Here is a 19,562-nt window from a genome sequence, read left to right as displayed (position 1 = left end):
AGGGGAAGTATCAAATCAGATCAACACAACAGTCTCAATTCCTCGTCTTAAGCATGTACACCAAATGACTTTAGACTTATAGCCCTGAAATCCTCCGTGGGAACTAAACGGGTTGGATTGATATCTTATAAAGAAAATTCGATGGCTATAAAGTATCATCAAACGGACAAACCAGGGCTATCATCCTCCAACATATGCTTCTTGGGCTCTCTAAGCTATAGTTATCTGGCCCTATGCTGCACCCCACTAGTTTCTAGCATTCAACTTGTGATGAACTCAATTATTGTCGGGAAAAGAGAAATTGACAAAGGGTTTATCATGTTCAATGGCTTAGATTGTCTCTACTAGGTCTGGGGTATGATGGGATTGCTTGATCAAGCTACTGTATCATCTCAATCCGCGTTTTGTGCGTGATGTCGATTTCTCTCCTGGTCATATTCGCACTTTAGTCTCTCAAAAAAGCGCTCGAACCGATAAATAGCAACGACTGTGACTTCAAAAATAACGATTCTCTGTCAAGTGTGATACGTATCTGGGTTCGAGTCACATATTTGATGGCAGACAATAACAGGTAAAGATGTGTCAGACTACCGATCATATTCCCCGGGAAGTAGTCTACCCTATATCTGCCGAGAACACGGACAAAGGGTAGGCAATCTTGGATATTGAAACACCCAAGTCCACCATGATGGGGTCTGGAATACCCCATGCAGCAATCACAGAGCGGTCAAAATCATGATGTGTTTGAGCTGCAGGGGAGGACTCGAAAGGAATTTTTGATCATCCAAACCCTTGCTCTTGCGTCCATAAGTTTCAAAGTCAGGGAGGCAAGAGCGAAAAGGGAGAAGAATGGAGACAAGGATGAATTAAAGGTCACTAGTGACTCAAATGGTGGGTCTCCCATATACCTAATTTCCTGTTTATGATAGTCCGATGATCTATAAATATTCGGTCGCAGGTTGGACCAATTGAGGTATGAGCAAGAAGGACTGCAGTAGTTGAACTTCATATGGAAGACATGGCAGAAAGGACAAACCTCCAGCCCTAAGTTCTCACTCTGTGATACATCTAGGGAATTTGCAGACTTGGCGGAGTCTATCTCTCTCTGTCATCTCTGGGTTATGTCCAAGAGAGCTTTGGATGAGCACATGGGCTCGCTAAGAAGATATTTCTGGAGTGGCCCCTGAATAGCAGACAATTAATTCGAGCGCCTACTCCAAGACCGTGGCAGTGTTGTGGCGTGAAGAACGACTTCCGCTATTGGGCTCCTCTGGCAACACAGCTTGGCCCAGCGTTGGCCAGCGGAGGAACGTACCTTGGCGGGGACTTGGCGGCAATTCCCGCGAGTTCGTCCACTTGGCGGGGGTTTGGTTTCAGTGGAAATTTGGTTGAAATTTCTGACGGGAAAATCGGAAAGGAGAAGCGCTACAATATCCCTTTCAAATAGACGTATGATGTAAATTGATTCAAATTAATCAGCAGGTATCAAAAGCCTGAAACAAGAAATTAGGGAATGCAGCAAACCCCGCTAGAGGCCCTAAGTGACTCTCAAGACCCTAAGACCCCTAACGCGCCCCCTATTCCATTGTTCAGTGGCTTGGGTCTTTATCGGGTCCACAATAGACATTTGAGACAGCTGATCCTGGGTTCATCTTTTTAATGCTGATTTCCTCTCTTTCTTTCTTTCTTCAAAGCTCTTTGGTGTTTCACGTTCGCTACTTCTATACTTCCGCGCCTGGCGCAGTTCCCTCGTTTTATACCTCAACACCATGCTTGTGAGTGTCGCATTGTCGCATGAATTGATTAAGTGCACTTGGAACTCGGACTAATGCTTTATCTAGTCTTACTCTCAGCTCTTCTCTTCTGTCCTCGCCCTCGCAGGCTCTGCGCTGGCTCTTACACCTCTCGAGGTTAAGGGAAAGGTAAGCGATACCCCGCGATCAGCCTTCGCATAAGCTGACCAGACAGGACTTCGTCAACTCCGACAACGGTGATCGCTTCCAGATCATTGGTGTCGACTACCAGCCCGGTGGTTCCTCTGGCTTCACTGCGAAGCTCGACCCTCTGAGCGATGGCAAGGTCTGTATGCGCGATGCCGCGCTCATGCAGCGCCTGGGTGTAAGTTGAAATGCTTCTTTGTATGCGACTCAGCAACTCATATCTTATAGATCAACACTATCCGTGTCTACAACCTCGAGCCCAGCCTGAACCACGATGAGTGCGCTTCCATCTTCAACGCCGCCGGTATCTACATGATTCTCGATGTCAGCAACCCTCTGCAGGGTGGTTATCTCGACCGCAGCGCTCCCTGGACCACCTACAGCGCTATCTACTACAAGCAGGTCTTCGGTATCATCGAGGGCTTCAAGAACTACGACAACCTTCTCGGTTTCTTCGCCGGAAACGAGGTTATCAACGAGGATGCTACCTACACTGCTCCCAAGTACATGCGCGCTGTTGTTCGTGACATGAAGGACTACATCGCCAAGAACTCTGACCGCGCCATTCCCGTTGGTTACTCCGCTGCCGACATCCGTGATATTCTCATGGACACCGTTCACTACTTCGAGTGTGACCTCAAGAACTCGACCTCTTCCCGTGCTGACTTCTTCGGTCTCAACTCTTACTCCTGGTGCGGCAAGTCTTCTTACAAAGCCAGTGGCTACGACGTTCTCACCGATGATTTCTCCAACGCCACCATCCCCGTCTTCTTCTCCGAGTACGGCTGCAACGAAGTCAAGCCCCGTGTCTTCACCGAGGTCCAGGCCCTCTACGGTGAGGAGATGACCCAGGCCTTCTCCGGTGGTCTTGTCTACGAGTGGACCCAGGAGGATAACGAGTACGGTCTGGTCAGCGTCAACGACAGCGACACCATCACCATGCTCATCGACTACGCCAACTTCCAGGACCAGCTCGGCCAGCTCGACATGGACCGCATCACCTCCAGCAACTCTAGCCAGACTAGTGTCAAGGCCGAGGAGTGCAGTGCTGATCTCGTCACCCACAAGTCCTTCTACAACGCCTGGGATCTCCCCGAGGTGCCCTCCAAGGTCTCTGACTACATCAAGAACGGTCTCCCCGATGCTCCCGTCGGTAAGCTGGTCTCTGTCTCCAGCACCACCATTCCCCAGAAGGTCTACGACCACAACGGCAAGGAAGTCACCGGTGTCAAGTTCGAGGTGAAGTCCGGTGCCAACACTCCCTCTTCTACCTCCGGCTCCAGCAGCTCTTCCGGCTCCAGCGCTTCCGGTACCTCGACCTCCACCAACGCCGCCTCTATCAACGGCGGCTCCCCCTCGGTCGTCTTCGGTGGCATGGGTGGCATCTTCATGCTCCTTGCTTCCCTTCTGTAATCACTTAGATGTGTTGCATCAATTTTTTCTCTCTCTTTTTGGCTTTTGAGACGACCAAGGAGCTGATATAAGCTTCAAGGCTTTACTTCTTTTCCTGACCATTGTTCACTCGCATCCGCGTTTTCTTGTGATTCATTTGGTATTCTCACATGATTATTTTACCCTTTTGAACAATTCATGTCTATTGTTCTGTTGTTTTTTAACCCGCCCGCATAGATTGGAAGGAATTCCTAGCATAGCATGGCAAGGTAGCATTATGTATTCTAATGCGCGTTTTTCCCATTATGACCTTTTATGCTCGAATCATAGCTTGGATGATCGATCTTCGTAAACAGCAGCCCCAATTTACCTTTCCTTGGTCAGCCCCTTCAGCCCGTTGTCTCAGAACACGCTTAAGGATCTTGCTAGAGGGTCCCTTAGGATCCTCATCAACTCAATTTATACACCTACGAAGTCTCTGCTCGCCTTTACCTTGGACTTCGTCTCCTGATTCATTGAGGAGTTTTACCTCGACCGTGGGTAATGGTGGCTCGTTAGATCTCATTGCATAGTTCCATTTACCTCATCCTGTTTGACGGGGTTAGCCGGAGCGTAAATGCTTTTGATATTGATGTATCACCTGGACATGGCTCGGCGAGTTCGATTCTGTCAATCTGAATGCTTGGCGAACTGGGATCTTCAGTCGATCATATACCGCGCGAATCAGGTCTGGAGGCAGGGGTGCTCCACCTGATGTCACCATTCACAGGGATGATAGGCGAGCTCGTGTCATTGCTAGATCTTTGGCCAGGTGTCTGGGAGAGCAAGGTAAACCGTGGTTATGGACTCTTTGTATACATCGCGGAGGAAACCCGCGATGGAGTATTTCCTCATTATGGTTGTCGGCGCAGACATACAAGATCTGTATACCGTTAGACTGGTCAGGGTCCAAAGAAGACAATCCAATCGCAGGTTGACATACTAGAGATATGAAGGTTGGCAAGACTGCAAGAATTCGGTCTTTCTCCAGCCCATATATGGTCCATCAACTTGTCTGTGCAGTGTCACATTGGTATGAGTGACCGTTGCACTCTTGGGCCGTCCAGTTGTTCCCGATGAGTAGACCAAGAGTCCTGTATCTGTGACAGTCAATTCTGGGGCGTATGGTTCCAGCTTCTTTGTTCTCAAGGATAGATCGAAAAGCTGCGGTCCTGTTGTTCTTGAAGGTTGGGCGCCAGCGACCCATATATTCGACACAGGCAATCCAACCTATCGCACAGCAGCAGTTGCAACCTTGATGAGTGAAGAGTGAACAACCAGTGCCTTTGATCCACTATCAGCAAGCTGATACAGTAGCCTCTTTGTAGTATATGTCGGGTTGGCAGGTGAGACAACGCCTCCAGCCCAAGACAGCCCCAGTGTACAGCTCGTATATAAATATGACTGAGGGAAAATACTAAAAGAACATCGTCCTTCTTCCATCCCAATGTGCATTGTAAATTGGCACCAAAGCTCAGCTCACCAGAGCGAAAACCGCTATAGGTGCGTATATCCCAACCGGGTTTGAAGATGACTATCTCGGATTAGCATGCCCTGACAACTACTGAGGGATGTACATACCATGGTTGTCTGGAAAGACTTTTCCTTCCTTTCGAAGAGACAGTCCCAGATATCAGCCGATAGGAGAGTGGGATTCATTTTTGGAGATTAGTTGAAGATCTCTTCCAGTTGCTCCCCGTGGAGTTTGACCGAATGAACGGCAAAGACACAACTCCAGAACTAGGCCACCGTCGACTACCGTCCCAGAACTATTCGGCTTCACTTACTGGGCCTGGTATGTCAGTTGATACTTAGGTCTAGCCTTGGTTCACAGGTATCCTCTATGACGCAAGATCATCGTCGCTAGACATCGGGTAATAGAAATATAAAGCTTACTGAGTCGATTATCTTGATGTAGCTCTCATTGGTCTAGTCACAAAATGTGTTCGTCAATGCTGCGAGTGTGAAAAATTGCATTCTAGGAAGTTCTTGAGGCTGATTCATTGAGATGGTCAAAGTCGGATCCCGCCAACATTCAGAACATCTCTAATAGATATAGCCATAGATGTACAGAGTATGTAGCCTATGCTTTTAAGCCTGTCGCGGCCATTTTAAAGCTTAGAACACCTCTTTGGCTCATTTTCCATCTCCTTCAAAGCCCGATCGGCGAGCTTAAACGACGACACTGCGACAGGCATACCAGCGTACATGGACGTATGAAGCATAACCTCCTGGTTCTCGGCTTTGGTGACTCCATTTCTGAGTGCGCCTCGAAGATGTAGAGCGAGTTCATCCAGGCGATTAAGCGCACTCAATGGTGCAATGGTGAGCATGGTTCGCGTGGCTCGACATAAGCCGGGCCTTGTCCAGACCATGGCCCATGCTACTTTAGTTACGAGATCCTGGAGAAGTTCCGTGAAGCCATTTGGCTCTAGGATGGCTTTGTTCACATAGTCATCGCCTAGGACTTCGCGGCGGACTTGGAGACCGGCGCGGAAGAGCTCATCTTCTGGTGCGGGATCGCGAGAGTCCGGCCTCCCGTGTGATGTCACTGGGATTCGGAATGAAAATATTGAAGATCAACGTGGAGTGGGCTATAGGGTTCACGAAGGGGGATGCTAGGGTGAGATTTGCGTTTCCCGGAGGATCCTGGGGACATGCAAAGGTTCCTCTATATCATCATGCAGGATGCTTGAATGTTTAACAAACTTGACAGAATTGCAATAGAATGTTCCCAACTATTAAAATCCAAATCGGAGCACCGAAAATCACACAATAAACCACACAAAGTCTAAACCACACAAATTCAAAATGGCACACGATCCTCAAATCAATCCCAAACGGCTCTGGCTTTCCCCTTGCCCTTACCCGATGGCGAGGTCGACACAGGCGGTGCGAGGGATGGGAACTCTTCCCACTCCTTTTCCTCCTCCCGACTTTTGCCTTCGGCCAAGCTAAGCTGAATGGCAAATTCCAGATCATCGATCTCTTGCTGTCTACTGCCCTCGGCCTCATGGGGCCGAGGCGATGGTTGGCGTGGTTGCATTCCTTTCGCGTACTTGATGGGAATAGAGGACGTGAGATCAAATGGCGGAGGAGCATCCTGTTCTTCGAGCAGACTGCGACGAATTGCCTCGGCCAGTTCATCGTCATCATTGTCATCAACCGCATCTTGGTAGGGGGATGAAGAGGATGAGATCTCGCCAGGGCCAAAGGAACCGGGACCAACAATATCTGGGAAGGAGCCACTTGTGACCGAGCTAGAAACTGCTGCATTTTCATCGCTCTTGGTGGCGTCGCCCGAGTAAGCCTCTTGACTCAGAAGTTGGGCATAGAGCAAGAGCTGCTCCTCGTCAACATCTGGCCCCAGCAGATCCACACCGAAACGCTGACTCAGATGGGCTCGCTCCTTCTCATCCGCGATCTTCTGTCGTTCCATTTCCACACGTTCGTCTTCGATGTAGTCCTGGATTGCACCACGGCCACTGTTGTTGAAACGTTGACCTTCGGGGGTGCCGTTGTTACCGCGCATTAAGCGACGCAGGCGACGCTTGCTGGTTTTGTATTGATCAGCCGAAGAAGAACTGTATGACCAGTAGCGCAAGTGTGTGCCCAGCGAAACCATTCCACGTAGAACAGTAGGATCTGTATCAAGGCAAATGGCTCCCGTGGCGTAGAAATTGTTGCCAACGCCTAGGACAGATGCCTCGGCTTGTACAAGACGACGACGGGCGCGGGATGAGAAGCGGGAGTTGATCGTTCGAATCGGCCTGGTGGAAGACGCCAAAGGATCCCAGGCTTGCACGAGGCCATCATTGCCACCGTGTACCAGGTACAACGAGGTGACGGCCAGGCAAGACACTTGAGGCGACTCCGTTTGGATAATGCGCAGAGGAGATATGGAATTAATGATCTCAGTAGATGGTGCTGCTGGTGCACGAATGTTCCAGACAAAGAGCATTCCACTATTGGTTCCAATTGCGAGATATCGAGCGCGTTGTCCAGGAACATCGAGACTGGAGCGCGGTTGGTCCATGTGAGGCAGCATTGGCGAAGAAGTCGCAGACGAGTGAGAGCTCCCAGACATTGCTAAAAGAGGGTCTTCTTCCGCCGTGATGTTCGCAAAGTCGGAAGTATCCAGTGCGGTGGTACTGACTTCCACAGATTTGCAATCGCCGAAGACGAACTCTGATAGGCGCCATTCATAGCTTGTAGAAGTCGATAGGGCCTCTCGGCTGGAAGATCGAGAAGAAGGGACACTGTTGACCGGCGAAGTCGATGTTGGGCCACCAAAAAGTGACGGCGGTGGCGGCGTAGCGAGAGGACGAGACTCTGGTGTGAATGAGGCAGAATCGAGTTTTGGGGGAGAGCGCATGAATCGCTTGATCGATGCCTGTTCGTCCTCACCTGAACCACGCGCAATGACAATAACCGACTCGCCAGCCCCACGACCATCACCACCAGCAAAGTCCACCTCAAGTTCGCGTTGCATATTCCAGCTTTCACAGACTTTGCGGAAGTGCTTAGGTTTGAACGAAAGAAACTTTTCAATCTCCTTTGTTTCAGCCGCAATCTGATGTTCGTTAAGGGCCATGGAATCGGAGGATGAGCGCGGACTGTAGCTGCCATCAACAAGTTCACGGTTGAAGGGGTCTGGGCGTGCCACACGTCTGCTTGCTTCGACCAATTCCCAGCGCGCACTTCTGCCAGTCTTCCAAGCTAGCTCGTCAAGTTGCTCAGCATCGAGTTTGGCGGTAAAAGGGACATTCGGCTGCCGAGGAAGTTCAGTCAGATGGAAGATCTCTCCCAAAGCATTTAGAGCAACAGCCCAAATACGTCTTTCTAAATGGCGCTTGGTCGAATATTGTTCATCTACGGCGATTCCAATGATAGGAACACCAGGACTTAATACCCATTTAGCAGTCGGCTGACCTCGTTCATATCGCTTTTCGTAAGTCGGATTAGGACCCAGAGAATACGCTGTAAGCACCCCGGAGGATGAACCAGACATCGTTCCGACGAGCCCCTCTGTCATCTTGAGAATGCGAGAGGATTTGGCAATCCAAACTGAGCAAACAGCATGGGTAATCATGTTCACCGCAGGTATTCCAAGCTTTGGATGGGAACCCAATTCTGAAGGCACCAGGAACCGACCACGCTGTTCCGTCGTTGAAATGAAGTAGCTGCGTCCCTGCGGACAGGCTTCGCCATAGACCATACCATATAACTGGCTGACATCCATCACGTTGGGCAGACCAACCACGTCGCCGGCTCCCAGGCCATACTGTGCTTCTGCAGGGAATAGGTCCGCAAAGTGACGGAACATCTGGTGATCGGAAACACCCCAGGTGCCGACTTTAATTGTCGAGGGATCGCTTGCAGATGCGATGCCTTGCTCAGCAGCGCCATGAATGAAGTGGGGGTCCTTATCCGGGCTGAAAGATCCGTGGATGTGGCTAACTGGGAAGAGCAGATTCGAAGTGTATGTCGCTATCGCGCTCCCATGACGAGCACTCGCCGTTCGTACGGTGCCATTCCTCTTAGGCGGCTCGAACTGCGCAGGTTTGCCTCGGGATAAAGATCGCATCAAGCGGGTGCGTAAAATGTATTCGCTGCGCCAAGATGCCAGTGCAGTTAGCCTTGAGAAGTACCGCCGGTCCGACAGCAAGTCTTCATCGTTGATCGTGGTATGACGATCATCCTCTACAGCCTGCGGCCCCGGGAAGAAACGCGAAAAGGCGATCCTCCAGGCGTGTGGCGTTGTGACTAGTGCATGGAATCGACGAGACACCAGGGTGATAGCCGACAAGGACTGCGGAGGAAGGTGCGAGAGGATATGAGTGAGGACCTCTGGCGATGGAGGTCAGAAAGCAATGCGCTGCGGGGTTGAGAAGGACCTACCATTGGGGAAGGTCTCAAGAGATCCTTGCGACTGGCCGTTGGAAGCCACTACCTGGAATGCAAGTTCTTCTTGTTGCATAGGGGGAGTCCCGGGAGTTCCAGCGTTCTCATACTGACTCACTCGATCGACTGGGGGCGGGGCAGGGCGACCGTCGATATTCACGGACGCGTGCTGTTCACCTTGGACCGACATGTCGGAGACATCCACAGAGACTGTAGCCTTCTCTCGCTGGAGAAGGTCAGAGACTTGAGCGTCATCGAGGTCATGTCCATGCTGGGTGGGACTGGGATCGACTTGGGATGAGTCAACGGGGGTCGCACGTTGAAATACGGCAGTAGGCTCTGGTTGCATAAAAAGGTCTTGAGGAAAGGTTGGAGCAATAGCGACTGAGCCAGTAGAGTCTGGATCAGTCGAGAAAATAAGATACAAGGTAGGAGGAGAATGTACGAAGCGTGTGGGCGTTGATGAAGAGAAGAGAATGAACGGGTGCAGAGGCGGAAGGCGAGGCGCAGTGGCCATCCCGCACATTCACATCCATGCGGCTCTGCTTCCCTTTCCGTTCGCCATATCTCTTCCCTTTTTTTCTCTTCTTCTCTGCTGTTTCCCCTGTTTTCTCTCTCAGTATCAAACTCATATCTCTTTACGTCTTGTTTTATTGCTGGTTGGTCGCTACTTTCACGCGTCTGACACGTGACGACGCGAAGCATCGCCAAGTGTGACGTGAAGTCGTGTTGATGAATCTTCCTCCATCTACAAAGTAGTATATATCTCATCTTCGGTATATCCTACAGCCAGTTCTGCATGAGACGCGAACTCTATCTTCGAATATGCCCGTAAATGGTAAGTTATCATAGAGGGAATGCTGGACACCGACTGACATATCTCAGAGGCGGAAACCATCCGCATCCTCATCTCCACTGACAATCATGTTGGTTATAACGAGCGAGATCCCATCCGTGGAGATGATAGCTGGAAGAGTTTCCATGAGATAATGTGCCTGGCCAAGGAACGAGATGTCGATATGGTGCTCTTGGCAGGAGATCTGTTCCATGAGAACAAGCCGTCGCGCAAATCTATGTACCAGGTGATGCGGTCAATCCGTATGAACTGTTTTGGAGATAAGCCTTGTGAGCTGGAGATGCTCAGTGATGCTAGTGAGAACTTCCAGGGAGCTTTTAACCATGTCAACTATGAAGACCTGGATATGAATGTGGCTATCCCCATTTTCTCCATCCACGGCAATCATGACGATCCCTCTGGAGAAGGTCACTTGGCTGCGCTGGATCTACTGCAAGTATCTGGTCTTCTCAATTACTATGGCCGTACTCCAGAATCAGACAACATTCAGATCAAACCAGTCCTGTTACAGAAGGGTCGAACAAAGCTGGCACTCTACGGGATGAGCAATGTCCGTGATGAGCGACTATTTCGCACATTCCGTGATGGCAAGGTCAAGTTCTTCCAGCCATCTGTTCAGAAGGACGATTGGTTCAATCTGATGTCCGTTCACCAAAATCACCATGCGCATACCGAGACCAGCTACTTGCCCGAGAATTTCCTCCCGGAGTTCCTCGACCTGGTTGTCTGGGGGCACGAGCATGAATGCCTAATTGATCCCAAGCTTAATCCTGAAACGAAGTTCCACGTTATGCAACCAGGATCATCTGTCGCTACATCCCTGGTACCTGGAGAGGCCGTGACAAAACAGGTTTCCATACTCAGCGTTACAGGCCGAAGGTTCAAGAATGAGCCCATTCGGCTTAAGACCGTGCGGCCATTTGTGATGCGCGAGATTGTGATGTCAGAGGAAAAAGATGCCCAGAAGCTTGCCCGCAAGGAAAACAACCGGACGGAGGTCACACGGTTCCTTATGTCCATTGTGGAAGAATTAATTGAAGAAGCCAATGCCGAATGGCTTGACGCACAAGGCGAGCGTGATGAGGATGAGGATGACGAAGATGCACCTCAGCCTCCCCTTCCTCTCATCCGTCTACGTGTCGAGACATCCACACCGGAAGGAGGGACCTACGACTGTGAAAATCCGCAGCGCTTTTCAAACCGTTTCGTGGGCAAGGTGGCCAACGTAAATGACGTCGTACAATTTTACCGGAAGAAGAAGACAGCATCCACTTCGCGCAAGGGTGATACCTCGATTGATGAAGCTGCTGTCTCCCATCTGGCAGCACTTGATACTGTGAAGGTCGAGCAGCTTGTGCGCGAGTTCCTTTCTTCGCAGTCATTGAGTATTTTGCCGCAGAATTCTTTCGGTGATGCCGTTGCTCAGTTTATCGACAAGGACGACAAGCATGCGATGGAAATGTTTGTCAATGAATCCCTTGAGAGTCAAGTCAAACATTTGCTAGCCTTGGATCGTGACGACGATGGTATGGATGATGAGGAGCAGGAACATAGCTCATTGACTACCGCCATGGAAAAATACCGCGGTCAAATGGAGAACATGTTCTCCAAGGGCGTGAAAAAGCGAACTCGAGGCAAGAAGCGTTTTAAGCCTAAGCCAGACAGCTGGGATACTGAGTTTGATGGTGTCTGGGAGGATCAGCCTGGTGCGCTGATTCACTCTGACAACGAGGGTGGTGACCCAGCCGAGGAGGAAGCTGGAGAAGATGGTACAGCCCCAGCTCGCGGTCGTGCTGCAGCCGCACCCAGTCGTGGCCGTGGCAGGGGTCGTGGTCGCGGTGCAGCAGCCACTGCACGTACCACCAAGCCCAAGACAACACCCGCAGCCACCAAGGGTCGCAAGAAGCAGATCGTTTCGGAAGATGAATCAGATGTGATCATGCTAGATGACAATGACGATGATCACGCTGCCAATTTCATTTCAGATGATGATGATGATGATGACTCCCAGGCGCTGTTTGTCAAACAGCCATCTACTACTGCCAAGTCGCGGAAGGCTGCACCAACGACAACTACCCAGCGCCGTGGGCGAGCTGCTGCTTCCCCAGCCCCATCCACAGCTACAGCTGGCACCCGTGCTTCTCGTCGGGCTCCTGCGCCACGAGCTAAGGCCCAAAGCACGTTGAACTTTGGTTCTCAGGCCAGTGCACCTCAGTCATCGAGGCCAAGTCGCTCCACGCGTAACCTGAGTGTCATAAGCGATGGTGTTGATGATGATGACGATGACGATGACGACGATGCCTTTGAAGAAATGCCAAGTACTAATTCTCGTCGACGAAGGTGATTTTTTTTTTGCTTTGCATGTATGGAGTTACTGGAACCCAGTGCAGCATAAGTAGCGTTTCTTCCAATATTTTTCCAATTGTATTTAATAAGAGTAATCACTCAAATCACTTGCTCAAATCACTTTCATATATTATCTACTTTGGAAAGACAAATCAAAACATCATTCCATGAGGCCAGAGTAGCTGTCTGTTACTCGGAACATATTGATATTCACTTTGATGCCGCTGCGGTGAACAGACCTGATTTGAACATCGTACTGTAATTTGCGGTATGTTTTATTCTAACTTCTTTTATTCTTTGCTTCTTTGCTTATTCTTTGTATAGATATATTCTGCATCTCATTTACTCCGAGTACTTCACTGTTCCCCGCATTCCAAGCCGAGGACCAAAGTCACCTCGGCCGCATGCGGTGTGCCTGCCCTTCTTTCGATCCGACATGTAACTTTTGATCCGACATGTAACTTTTGATCCGACATGTAACTTCTACTTGTTCAACAAGTTGATCAAAATGACCAAGGGTCGATCTATTCGTGTTGCAGGTCAGTTTCCGGGATTTTCGATGTACATGTACACCAACTAACCGTCCAGGTGCCTCTGGGTCTACCTCGGACCGGCGCAAAGCGATTGCTGATTTCGCGCGTCACCATCCGACTGACCCAATCGATGTGATCATTGCGGACTTCATGAGCGAGTACAATATGGCCACCGCTGCGGGTCGGCGCGTGGACCAGACCAGCTCGCAGCCTGCTTATGATCTTTCGTTCCTGGAGGCTGTTGAGCCGGCCCTGGAGGATTTGGCTAAGCACGGTATTAAGCTTGCGGTCAATGCTGGAGTCACTGATACGAAGGGTCTCTACGAGGTGGTGGTGCGCATGGTGCAAGCAAAGAAGCTGGATTTAAAGGTTAGTCATGTCTCTCTATGGTGGTAATGATCAACCGCTAATTTATATAGGTCGCATGGGTCTCTGGGGATGAAGTCTTGACTAGCCTCCAGAAAGGACTGACCTCTGGGTCTGAGTTCCGCAATATCTACACTGGCGAACGATTGGCAGATTGGTCATTTGAGCCGATTTATGCCCAGTGTTACCTCGGCGGCCTAGGCATTGCAGCCGCATTCGCAGAGGGTGCTGATATCGTGCTCTGCGGACGAGTCTCTGATGCTTCGCCTGTCATCGGGGCTGCTTATTGGTACCATGGGTGGCAGCGCGAGGACCTCGACAAGCTAGCCAACGCCTTTGTGGCCGGGCATCTTATTGAATGTAGCAACTACGTTTGTGGTGGGAACTTTACAGGTTTCAAAGCACTGGAGCAAGCGGGTGGAGATGCCTGGACTAACATTGGATATCCCATCGCTGAGATATCTGCCGAAGGCGAGGTTGTGATCACCAAGCAAGCGCATTCTACCGGTGGCGCGGTCACTGTTGAAACTTGCACTTCACAGCTGCTCTATGAAATCCAAGGACCTTGGTACTACAATTCCGATGTCACAGCGGTCCTCGATGGCATCTATTTCGAAAAGCGAGGTGTCAACAGGGTTGCTGTCCTTGGAGTTCGGTCTAGTCCTCCTCCGCCTACCACCAAGGTCGGTATCACCGCACGGGGTGGGTTCCAGGCTGAGGCATGGTGGTTCTTGACTGGCCTGGATATTGAAGCCAAAGCACGCATGCTGGAGGCACAGATCGTTCGACAACTGGCGCCCTTTTCAGATCAATACACATCTCTCAACTTTGACTTGTTGGGCTCTGCTTTTCCCGATCCTCACGACCAGAACCGCGCCACCGTCCCCTTGCGCATTGTCGTGCAGGCACGACGCGCAGAGGACATTGCACCCACTCGTTTCCTGAAGCCAATTTCGGATAACATCATGCAAGGATACCCTGGTGCTACCTTCCACTTGGATATGCGTCAGGGATTCCCCCGTGCGGTCTTCGAGTACTATGTTAGTTTAATGCCGCAGTCCGCAGTCCAGCACCGTGTTCACATGCCTTGGAAGCCGACAGCATCTACGCAGACACTGGACATTCCACCCCCACCCAACACCAAGACTTACCCAGCACGCCAGCCATCGCAGCCAGTCACACAGACTAACAAGCCTGTCGACCTTGCCCGCGACTTTGGGCCGACAACTCGCGGTCCCCTTGGCTGGATTGTACATGCCCGTTCAGGGGACAAGGGGGCTGATGCCAACTGCGGCTTCTGGGTGCGGCACCGCGATGAGTATCAGTGGCTAAGGGTGTTGCTGTCTGTAGATACGGCGAAGGTACTACTGGGAGACACGGGCCGCCAACAACCTGACCTAGCCATTGAACGCTTTGAGTTACCCAGTCTGCATGCCGTGCATTTCTTGTTCCGCAATCTGCTAGACCGAGGCGTCGGTGTGACTACCACAGTCGACTTTCTAGGAAAGAATGTGGCGGAATACCTCAGAGCGCGCCACGTCGATCTTCCGATACGGTTTTTAACCCGCGGAAAGCTGTGATGCGGGGTTCCGCGAAGTGTATACATATAGAGTTCGAGGAAACATTTTGAGTAGGCAACATGATGATTGGACAGACTCATTATTGAGAAGGGGAAGGTTCATTTATACATAGGCGAGAGTTACAAGTATAGGGTCAGGTGACCGGATTATATCTCCAACCTCCTCCGTAGGTGGTTCCTACAACCTGCATAAGCATAAAGTAAGATTTCAATAACTTATATTGGTAGACTAATCACACTAAATAAATTATTAAAGATGTCTCGGCCGATCAAACTATGTATACAATACAGTACACCCCACTACGTCGCCGGGGAGATATTGGCCCGTGTTAACATCACGATGATCACATTTGGCCCACAGCCCCTCATTTCGCCCTTTGGCCCGAAGGAGCGTCAAGCTTGTCCCGAAGAGGCAATAGTAACGCTGTTTCATCCTACTGACCGCTCAAGGTACTCGGATTAGACTCACATATATGCCCGGCTTAGAAATAGACCCGGGGAAGCTAATCCCCCTCGGGGTCTGACGCGGATAGCGTCGGTCTCAGACCGAGGGGCCCCTTTGGGGCTCCATTGGGGCACGTTGCCAAGATCGGAGACATGTTGGCGAAGGGAATCGATATCAAAAGAAAGAGAATGGGAGAAAAGGAGAGAAAGTGATCAAACCGGGATTTCGCGATGTAATCACCCCGAGGTAATTTTCAATACAGCTCGCATACAACAATACGGCAGCTCCAAGTGGCGTCAACCCCGCAAGTCTTCGACCTGCCACTTCACCTTTGGTCCCTATATAACTCTCTTCTTCCCCCTTCTCTTCTTTTCTTCAGTGATACCCCTTTTCCCATCTTCATCATGTCGCTTTCCACTACCATCAAGACTCCCAATGTGACCTATGAGCAGCCCCTCGGCTTGTGAGCTACCCCACCCCCACTTTTTGGAGCTTCACTAACACCTGCCAGGTTCATTAACAACGAGTTCGTTAAGGGTGTCGATGGCAAGACCTTCGAGACTCTCAACCCTACCGACGAGAAGCCCATCACCTCCGTCCACGAGGCTACCGAGAAGGATGTCGATGTCGCCGTCAAGGCTGCCCGTGCCGCCTTCGAGGGTCCCTGGAAACAGGTGACCCCCTCAGACCGTGGCCGCATGCTCACCAAGCTTGCCGACCTCTTCGAGCGTGATATGGAGACCCTCGCCTCCATTGAGGCTCTAGACAACGGCAAGGCTGTCACCATGGCCAAGATTGATATCGCCAATGCTGCTGGCTGTCTCCGCTATTACGGTGGCTGGGCTGACAAGATCACTGGTCAGACCATTGACACGAACCCTGAGACCCTCTCCTACACTCGCCACGAGCCTGTCGGTGTCTGCGGTCAGATTATCCCCTGGAACTTCCCCATCCTCATGTGGGCCTGGAAGATTGGTCCTGCCATTGCTGCCGGTAACACCGTCATCATTAAGACCGCTGAGCAGACTCCTCTGTCTGGTCTTTACGCCTCTAAGCTCATTGTTGAGGCTGGCTTCCCCCCGGTGTTATCAACGTCATCTCTGGTTTCGGCCGTGTCGCCGGTGCCGCCATCTCTAGCCACATGGACATTGACAAGGTTGCCTTCACTGGTTCTACCCTTGTTGGCCGTATGATTCTGCAGGCCGCTGCCAAGTCCAACCTCAAGAAGGTCACTCTTGAGCTCGGTGGCAAGTCCCCCAACATTGTCTTCGATGACGCTGACATTGACAACGCCATCTCCTGGGCCAACTTCGGTATCTTCTTCAACCACGGCCAGTGCTGCTGTGCCGGTTCTCGCCTGCTGGTTCAGGAGGGTATCCACGACAAGTTCGTCGCTCGCTTCAAGGAGCGTGCTGCCCAGAACAAGCTCGGCAACCCCTTCGAGGGCGACACCTTCCAGGGTCCTCAGGTCTCTCAGCTCCAGTTCGACCGTATTATGGAGTACATTAAGCACGGCAAGGATGAGGGTGCCACCGTCGCCGTCGGTGGTGAGCGCCACGGTAGCGAGGGCTACTTCATCCAGCCCACCATCTTCACTGATGTTACCCCAGACATGAAGATCGCCCAGGAGGAGATCTTCGGTCCCGTCATTGCCGTCACCAAGTTCAAGGATGAGGCCGATGCCATCCGCATTGGTAACAGCACCAACTACGGTCTGGCTGCTGCCGTCCACACCAAGAACGTCAACACTGCCATCCGTGTTTCCAACGCTCTCAAGGCAGGGTAAGTGACAAGTCTACTTCTTTGCAAAGATCAATACTAACATTCATGCAGTACCGTCTGGATCAACAGCTACAACCTAATCTCCTACCAGGCTCCCTTCGGTGGCTTCAAGGAGTCCGGTCTTGGCCGTGAGCTCGGTTCCTACGCTCTGGAGAACTACACCCAGGTTAAGACGGTTCACTACCGCCTAGGTGACGCCCTCTTCGGTTAAACACTTAAAAAATAATTAAATAAAAACCGACGCACTGATGATACATGATTGGAAATGTTCGTTTTGTACATACTACAAATTGAAAGGCTTGGATCCTGTCTATTGTATTCTTGTAGTATGCTGTAGAGTACAGAGTCTGGAGTACGGAGTATTGGCGGGGTAAACGTGTACTGTTGCGCCCCTTTCTACAATGTATATGTATCCATGGAAGCTGGACCTCGATAGCGTATAATATCATTTCATTGTTGAATCTCACCGAATCCAACCAATTACAATTGTTCATACTGATCATGTAGGGTCGGATTTCATTGCGAACCATTCTCGCGTGTCCCGCCGGGCTAAAGAACCCCGGTCGGGATAAGATACCCCGAGAGACTCGGTATCAAACCACTCAATAAAATGGACATTGTTCTATTCTAGAATGATTGACGTGGGGCACGCACATCATACGGGGCTTAATATGCAATATTACAAGAAACAGAATGATACATTCGGGTATTGATGGTTTCATGCAAACTGTATGTACAAGCTTTGTCAATGCAGGAGTGTCTATGGGTTCAGGGTCTAGATGAAACCTCCAATCATAGCTTCGATTCGCCGATTGTGATTCCGTTTGGTAGCTCTAGTCCGATCGGGAGCCCGGAGATGAACTTGTCGGCATATCTTGTCCCGCGCTTGGCTGCAAGCTTCTCTTCGATGTCTCGGTACATGTCATAACTGCATTGTTAGTTTCGGGATCGGGTCAATGTGGGTATACGGGACTCACGCGTTCATTTCTTCAATGGTAAGAACCTTTTTTGCGTCCTCGACTTTATATGTGGGGATATCCTTATTGACGGAGAATCCTATAAATCATCAGCATACTGCACCACACCCGGCGATCAAAGATACTCACCAATTCGCTCGTTGATGTTGTATGCTGCCTTTGCTGCTGCGGCCTGCACTCTTGTAGCACGGGGCAGACGCACTTCCTCATAAACAGCCAAGGCTTGGGAAATATCTCCGTTGAAGTACTGCTTGTTGAAGAGAATCCCGAGAGCTGCGGCATCCTCAATAGCCATGCAAGCTCCCTGGCTCTGATGCGGCATCATGGGGTGTCCGGCATCACCGAGGAGACAGACATTTCCGCGCTGGATGTAAGGGTAGGGGTCGTGGACCCAGAGGCGCCATGGCTTGATCTCAGTTCCGATCTTCAAGTGCTCAAAGACTTGACGGTCCAAGGAGGGATATGGGTTGAGAAGTTCCTCGACTGGGCGGTCCTCGGCACCCCATGCCTGTGTTGAGTAGTCGCCTTGCTCGCGAGGGAAGAAGCAGTAGTATGAGAGGAGCTTGCCGCCGTTGCAGGGAGATAGCACGATCTTGTCCCATTTTCCTTCTTGGCCGCCCCAGTATTCCAATGCGCTGTTCTTCGAGTAGTCAACTAGTCCGAGTCGGATTGCTTCTTCGGTGGTGACATTGGTGTGAAGGCAGCTTTGATCCGATGCGCGCTTTTCAGGTGTAATTCCAAGAATGCCACGAACGGCAGATCCGATTCCGTCAGCGCCGATGATCAGATCGTGTTGTGCTTTCTCTCCATGCTCGAAGATAATCTTGCCAGTCTCCATATCGATATCGCGACACTACATGTGCAAGATGGATAAGTACATATGTCAAGCTTTAGTCAAATATAGTGTCACTTACGCGGTGATTCACTTTGAGTGTCGCTGGAGTTCCTTCTCCTTCATCGAGGGCCGCATCCTTCAACATGGCATGCATGTATTGTCGGTGGAACATGTTGTAGACGTATCCCCAGCGCTTCTCATAGTCATCAAGGTCGTAGACACTGACTGGCTCGCCGGTTTTCCAGTCACGGTTGATAAGCTTCTTCAAAACGACGGGATCACCCTTGGCGACATCGATGTTCCACTCGTGAAGCCAACGGGTTCCGTTGGCGGCGCATGAGACTGAAGCTCCAACCTCGCCTGCAAAATCAGACTTCTCATAGATGGTCACTTGATGTCCGGCGCGACGGAGCGCAACTGCGACACACATGCCGCCAATGCCACCGCCGACAACGCCGACGTTAAGACTGCGCCAGCCTGACATTTTGCTGTGTGTGTGAGCTGAAAGGGGTAGTAGAAAGGGTAGATAGAGGACTGGATGTGAGAGTCTCAATAGAAAGTGAAGTAA

The 19,562-nt window shown here is 50.8% G+C and overlaps 6 protein-coding genes across 6 annotated transcripts; 4 read left to right on the top strand and 2 right to left on the bottom strand.

Moving 5' to 3' along the window:
• Nucleotides 1-1,769: 1,769 nt before the first annotated feature.
• gel2 (1,3-beta-glucanosyltransferase gel2) lies at nucleotides 1,770-3,353 on the top strand (the record flags this gene model as incomplete). The annotated part of the gene is made up of 4 exons (XM_058465649.1): nucleotides 1,770-1,775; nucleotides 1,842-1,922; nucleotides 1,969-2,118; nucleotides 2,169-3,353. 4 exons carry the CDS (start codon nucleotides 1,770-1,772, stop codon nucleotides 3,351-3,353), a joined length of 1,422 nt encoding a protein of 473 aa, XP_058316977.1.
• A 2,129-nt stretch (nucleotides 3,354-5,482) lies between these two features.
• N7508_007584 (F-box and WD domain protein) lies at nucleotides 5,483-9,811 on the bottom strand (the record flags this gene model as incomplete). The annotated part of the gene is made up of 4 exons (XM_058465648.1): nucleotides 5,483-5,922; nucleotides 6,240-9,221; nucleotides 9,273-9,659; nucleotides 9,721-9,811. The coding sequence occupies 4 exons, from the start codon at nucleotides 9,809-9,811 to the stop codon at nucleotides 5,483-5,485; spliced, it is 3,900 nt and encodes a 1,299-aa protein (XP_058316976.1).
• A 289-nt stretch (nucleotides 9,812-10,100) lies between these two features.
• Nucleotides 10,101-12,475, top strand: N7508_007583 (MRX complex nuclease subunit; the record flags this gene model as incomplete). Its single annotated transcript, XM_058465647.1, has 2 exons — nucleotides 10,101-10,113; nucleotides 10,161-12,475. 2 exons carry the CDS (start codon nucleotides 10,101-10,103, stop codon nucleotides 12,473-12,475), a joined length of 2,328 nt encoding a protein of 775 aa, XP_058316975.1.
• Nucleotides 12,476-12,985: 510 nt separating this feature from the next.
• N7508_007582 (acyclic terpene utilization AtuA family protein) lies at nucleotides 12,986-14,956 on the top strand (the record flags this gene model as incomplete). The annotated part of the gene is made up of 3 exons (XM_058465646.1): nucleotides 12,986-13,016; nucleotides 13,066-13,379; nucleotides 13,430-14,956. 3 exons carry the CDS (start codon nucleotides 12,986-12,988, stop codon nucleotides 14,954-14,956), a joined length of 1,872 nt encoding a protein of 623 aa, XP_058316974.1.
• Nucleotides 14,957-15,804: 848 nt separating this feature from the next.
• On the top strand, nucleotides 15,805-17,393 carry N7508_007581 (uncharacterized protein; the record flags this gene model as incomplete). The annotated part of the gene is made up of 4 exons (XM_058465645.1): nucleotides 15,805-15,863; nucleotides 15,912-16,484; nucleotides 16,538-17,182; nucleotides 17,234-17,393. The coding sequence occupies 4 exons, from the start codon at nucleotides 15,805-15,807 to the stop codon at nucleotides 17,391-17,393; spliced, it is 1,437 nt and encodes a 478-aa protein (XP_058316973.1).
• Nucleotides 17,394-17,974: 581 nt separating this feature from the next.
• Nucleotides 17,975-19,478, bottom strand: N7508_007580 (uncharacterized protein; the record flags this gene model as incomplete). The annotated part of the gene is made up of 4 exons (XM_058465644.1): nucleotides 17,975-18,110; nucleotides 18,160-18,238; nucleotides 18,289-19,012; nucleotides 19,074-19,478. 4 exons carry the CDS (start codon nucleotides 19,476-19,478, stop codon nucleotides 17,975-17,977), a joined length of 1,344 nt encoding a protein of 447 aa, XP_058316972.1.
• Between the last annotated feature and the right edge of the window lie 84 nt (nucleotides 19,479-19,562).

The sequence above is a fragment of the Penicillium antarcticum genome, assembly GCF_028974205.1.
Source record: "Penicillium antarcticum strain IBT 31339 chromosome Unknown utg000008l_segment0_segment0, whole genome shotgun sequence".
Classification (NCBI taxonomy): domain Eukaryota; kingdom Fungi; phylum Ascomycota; class Eurotiomycetes; order Eurotiales; family Aspergillaceae; genus Penicillium; species Penicillium antarcticum.
This window is presented reverse-complemented; position numbering and strand designations above follow the sequence as displayed.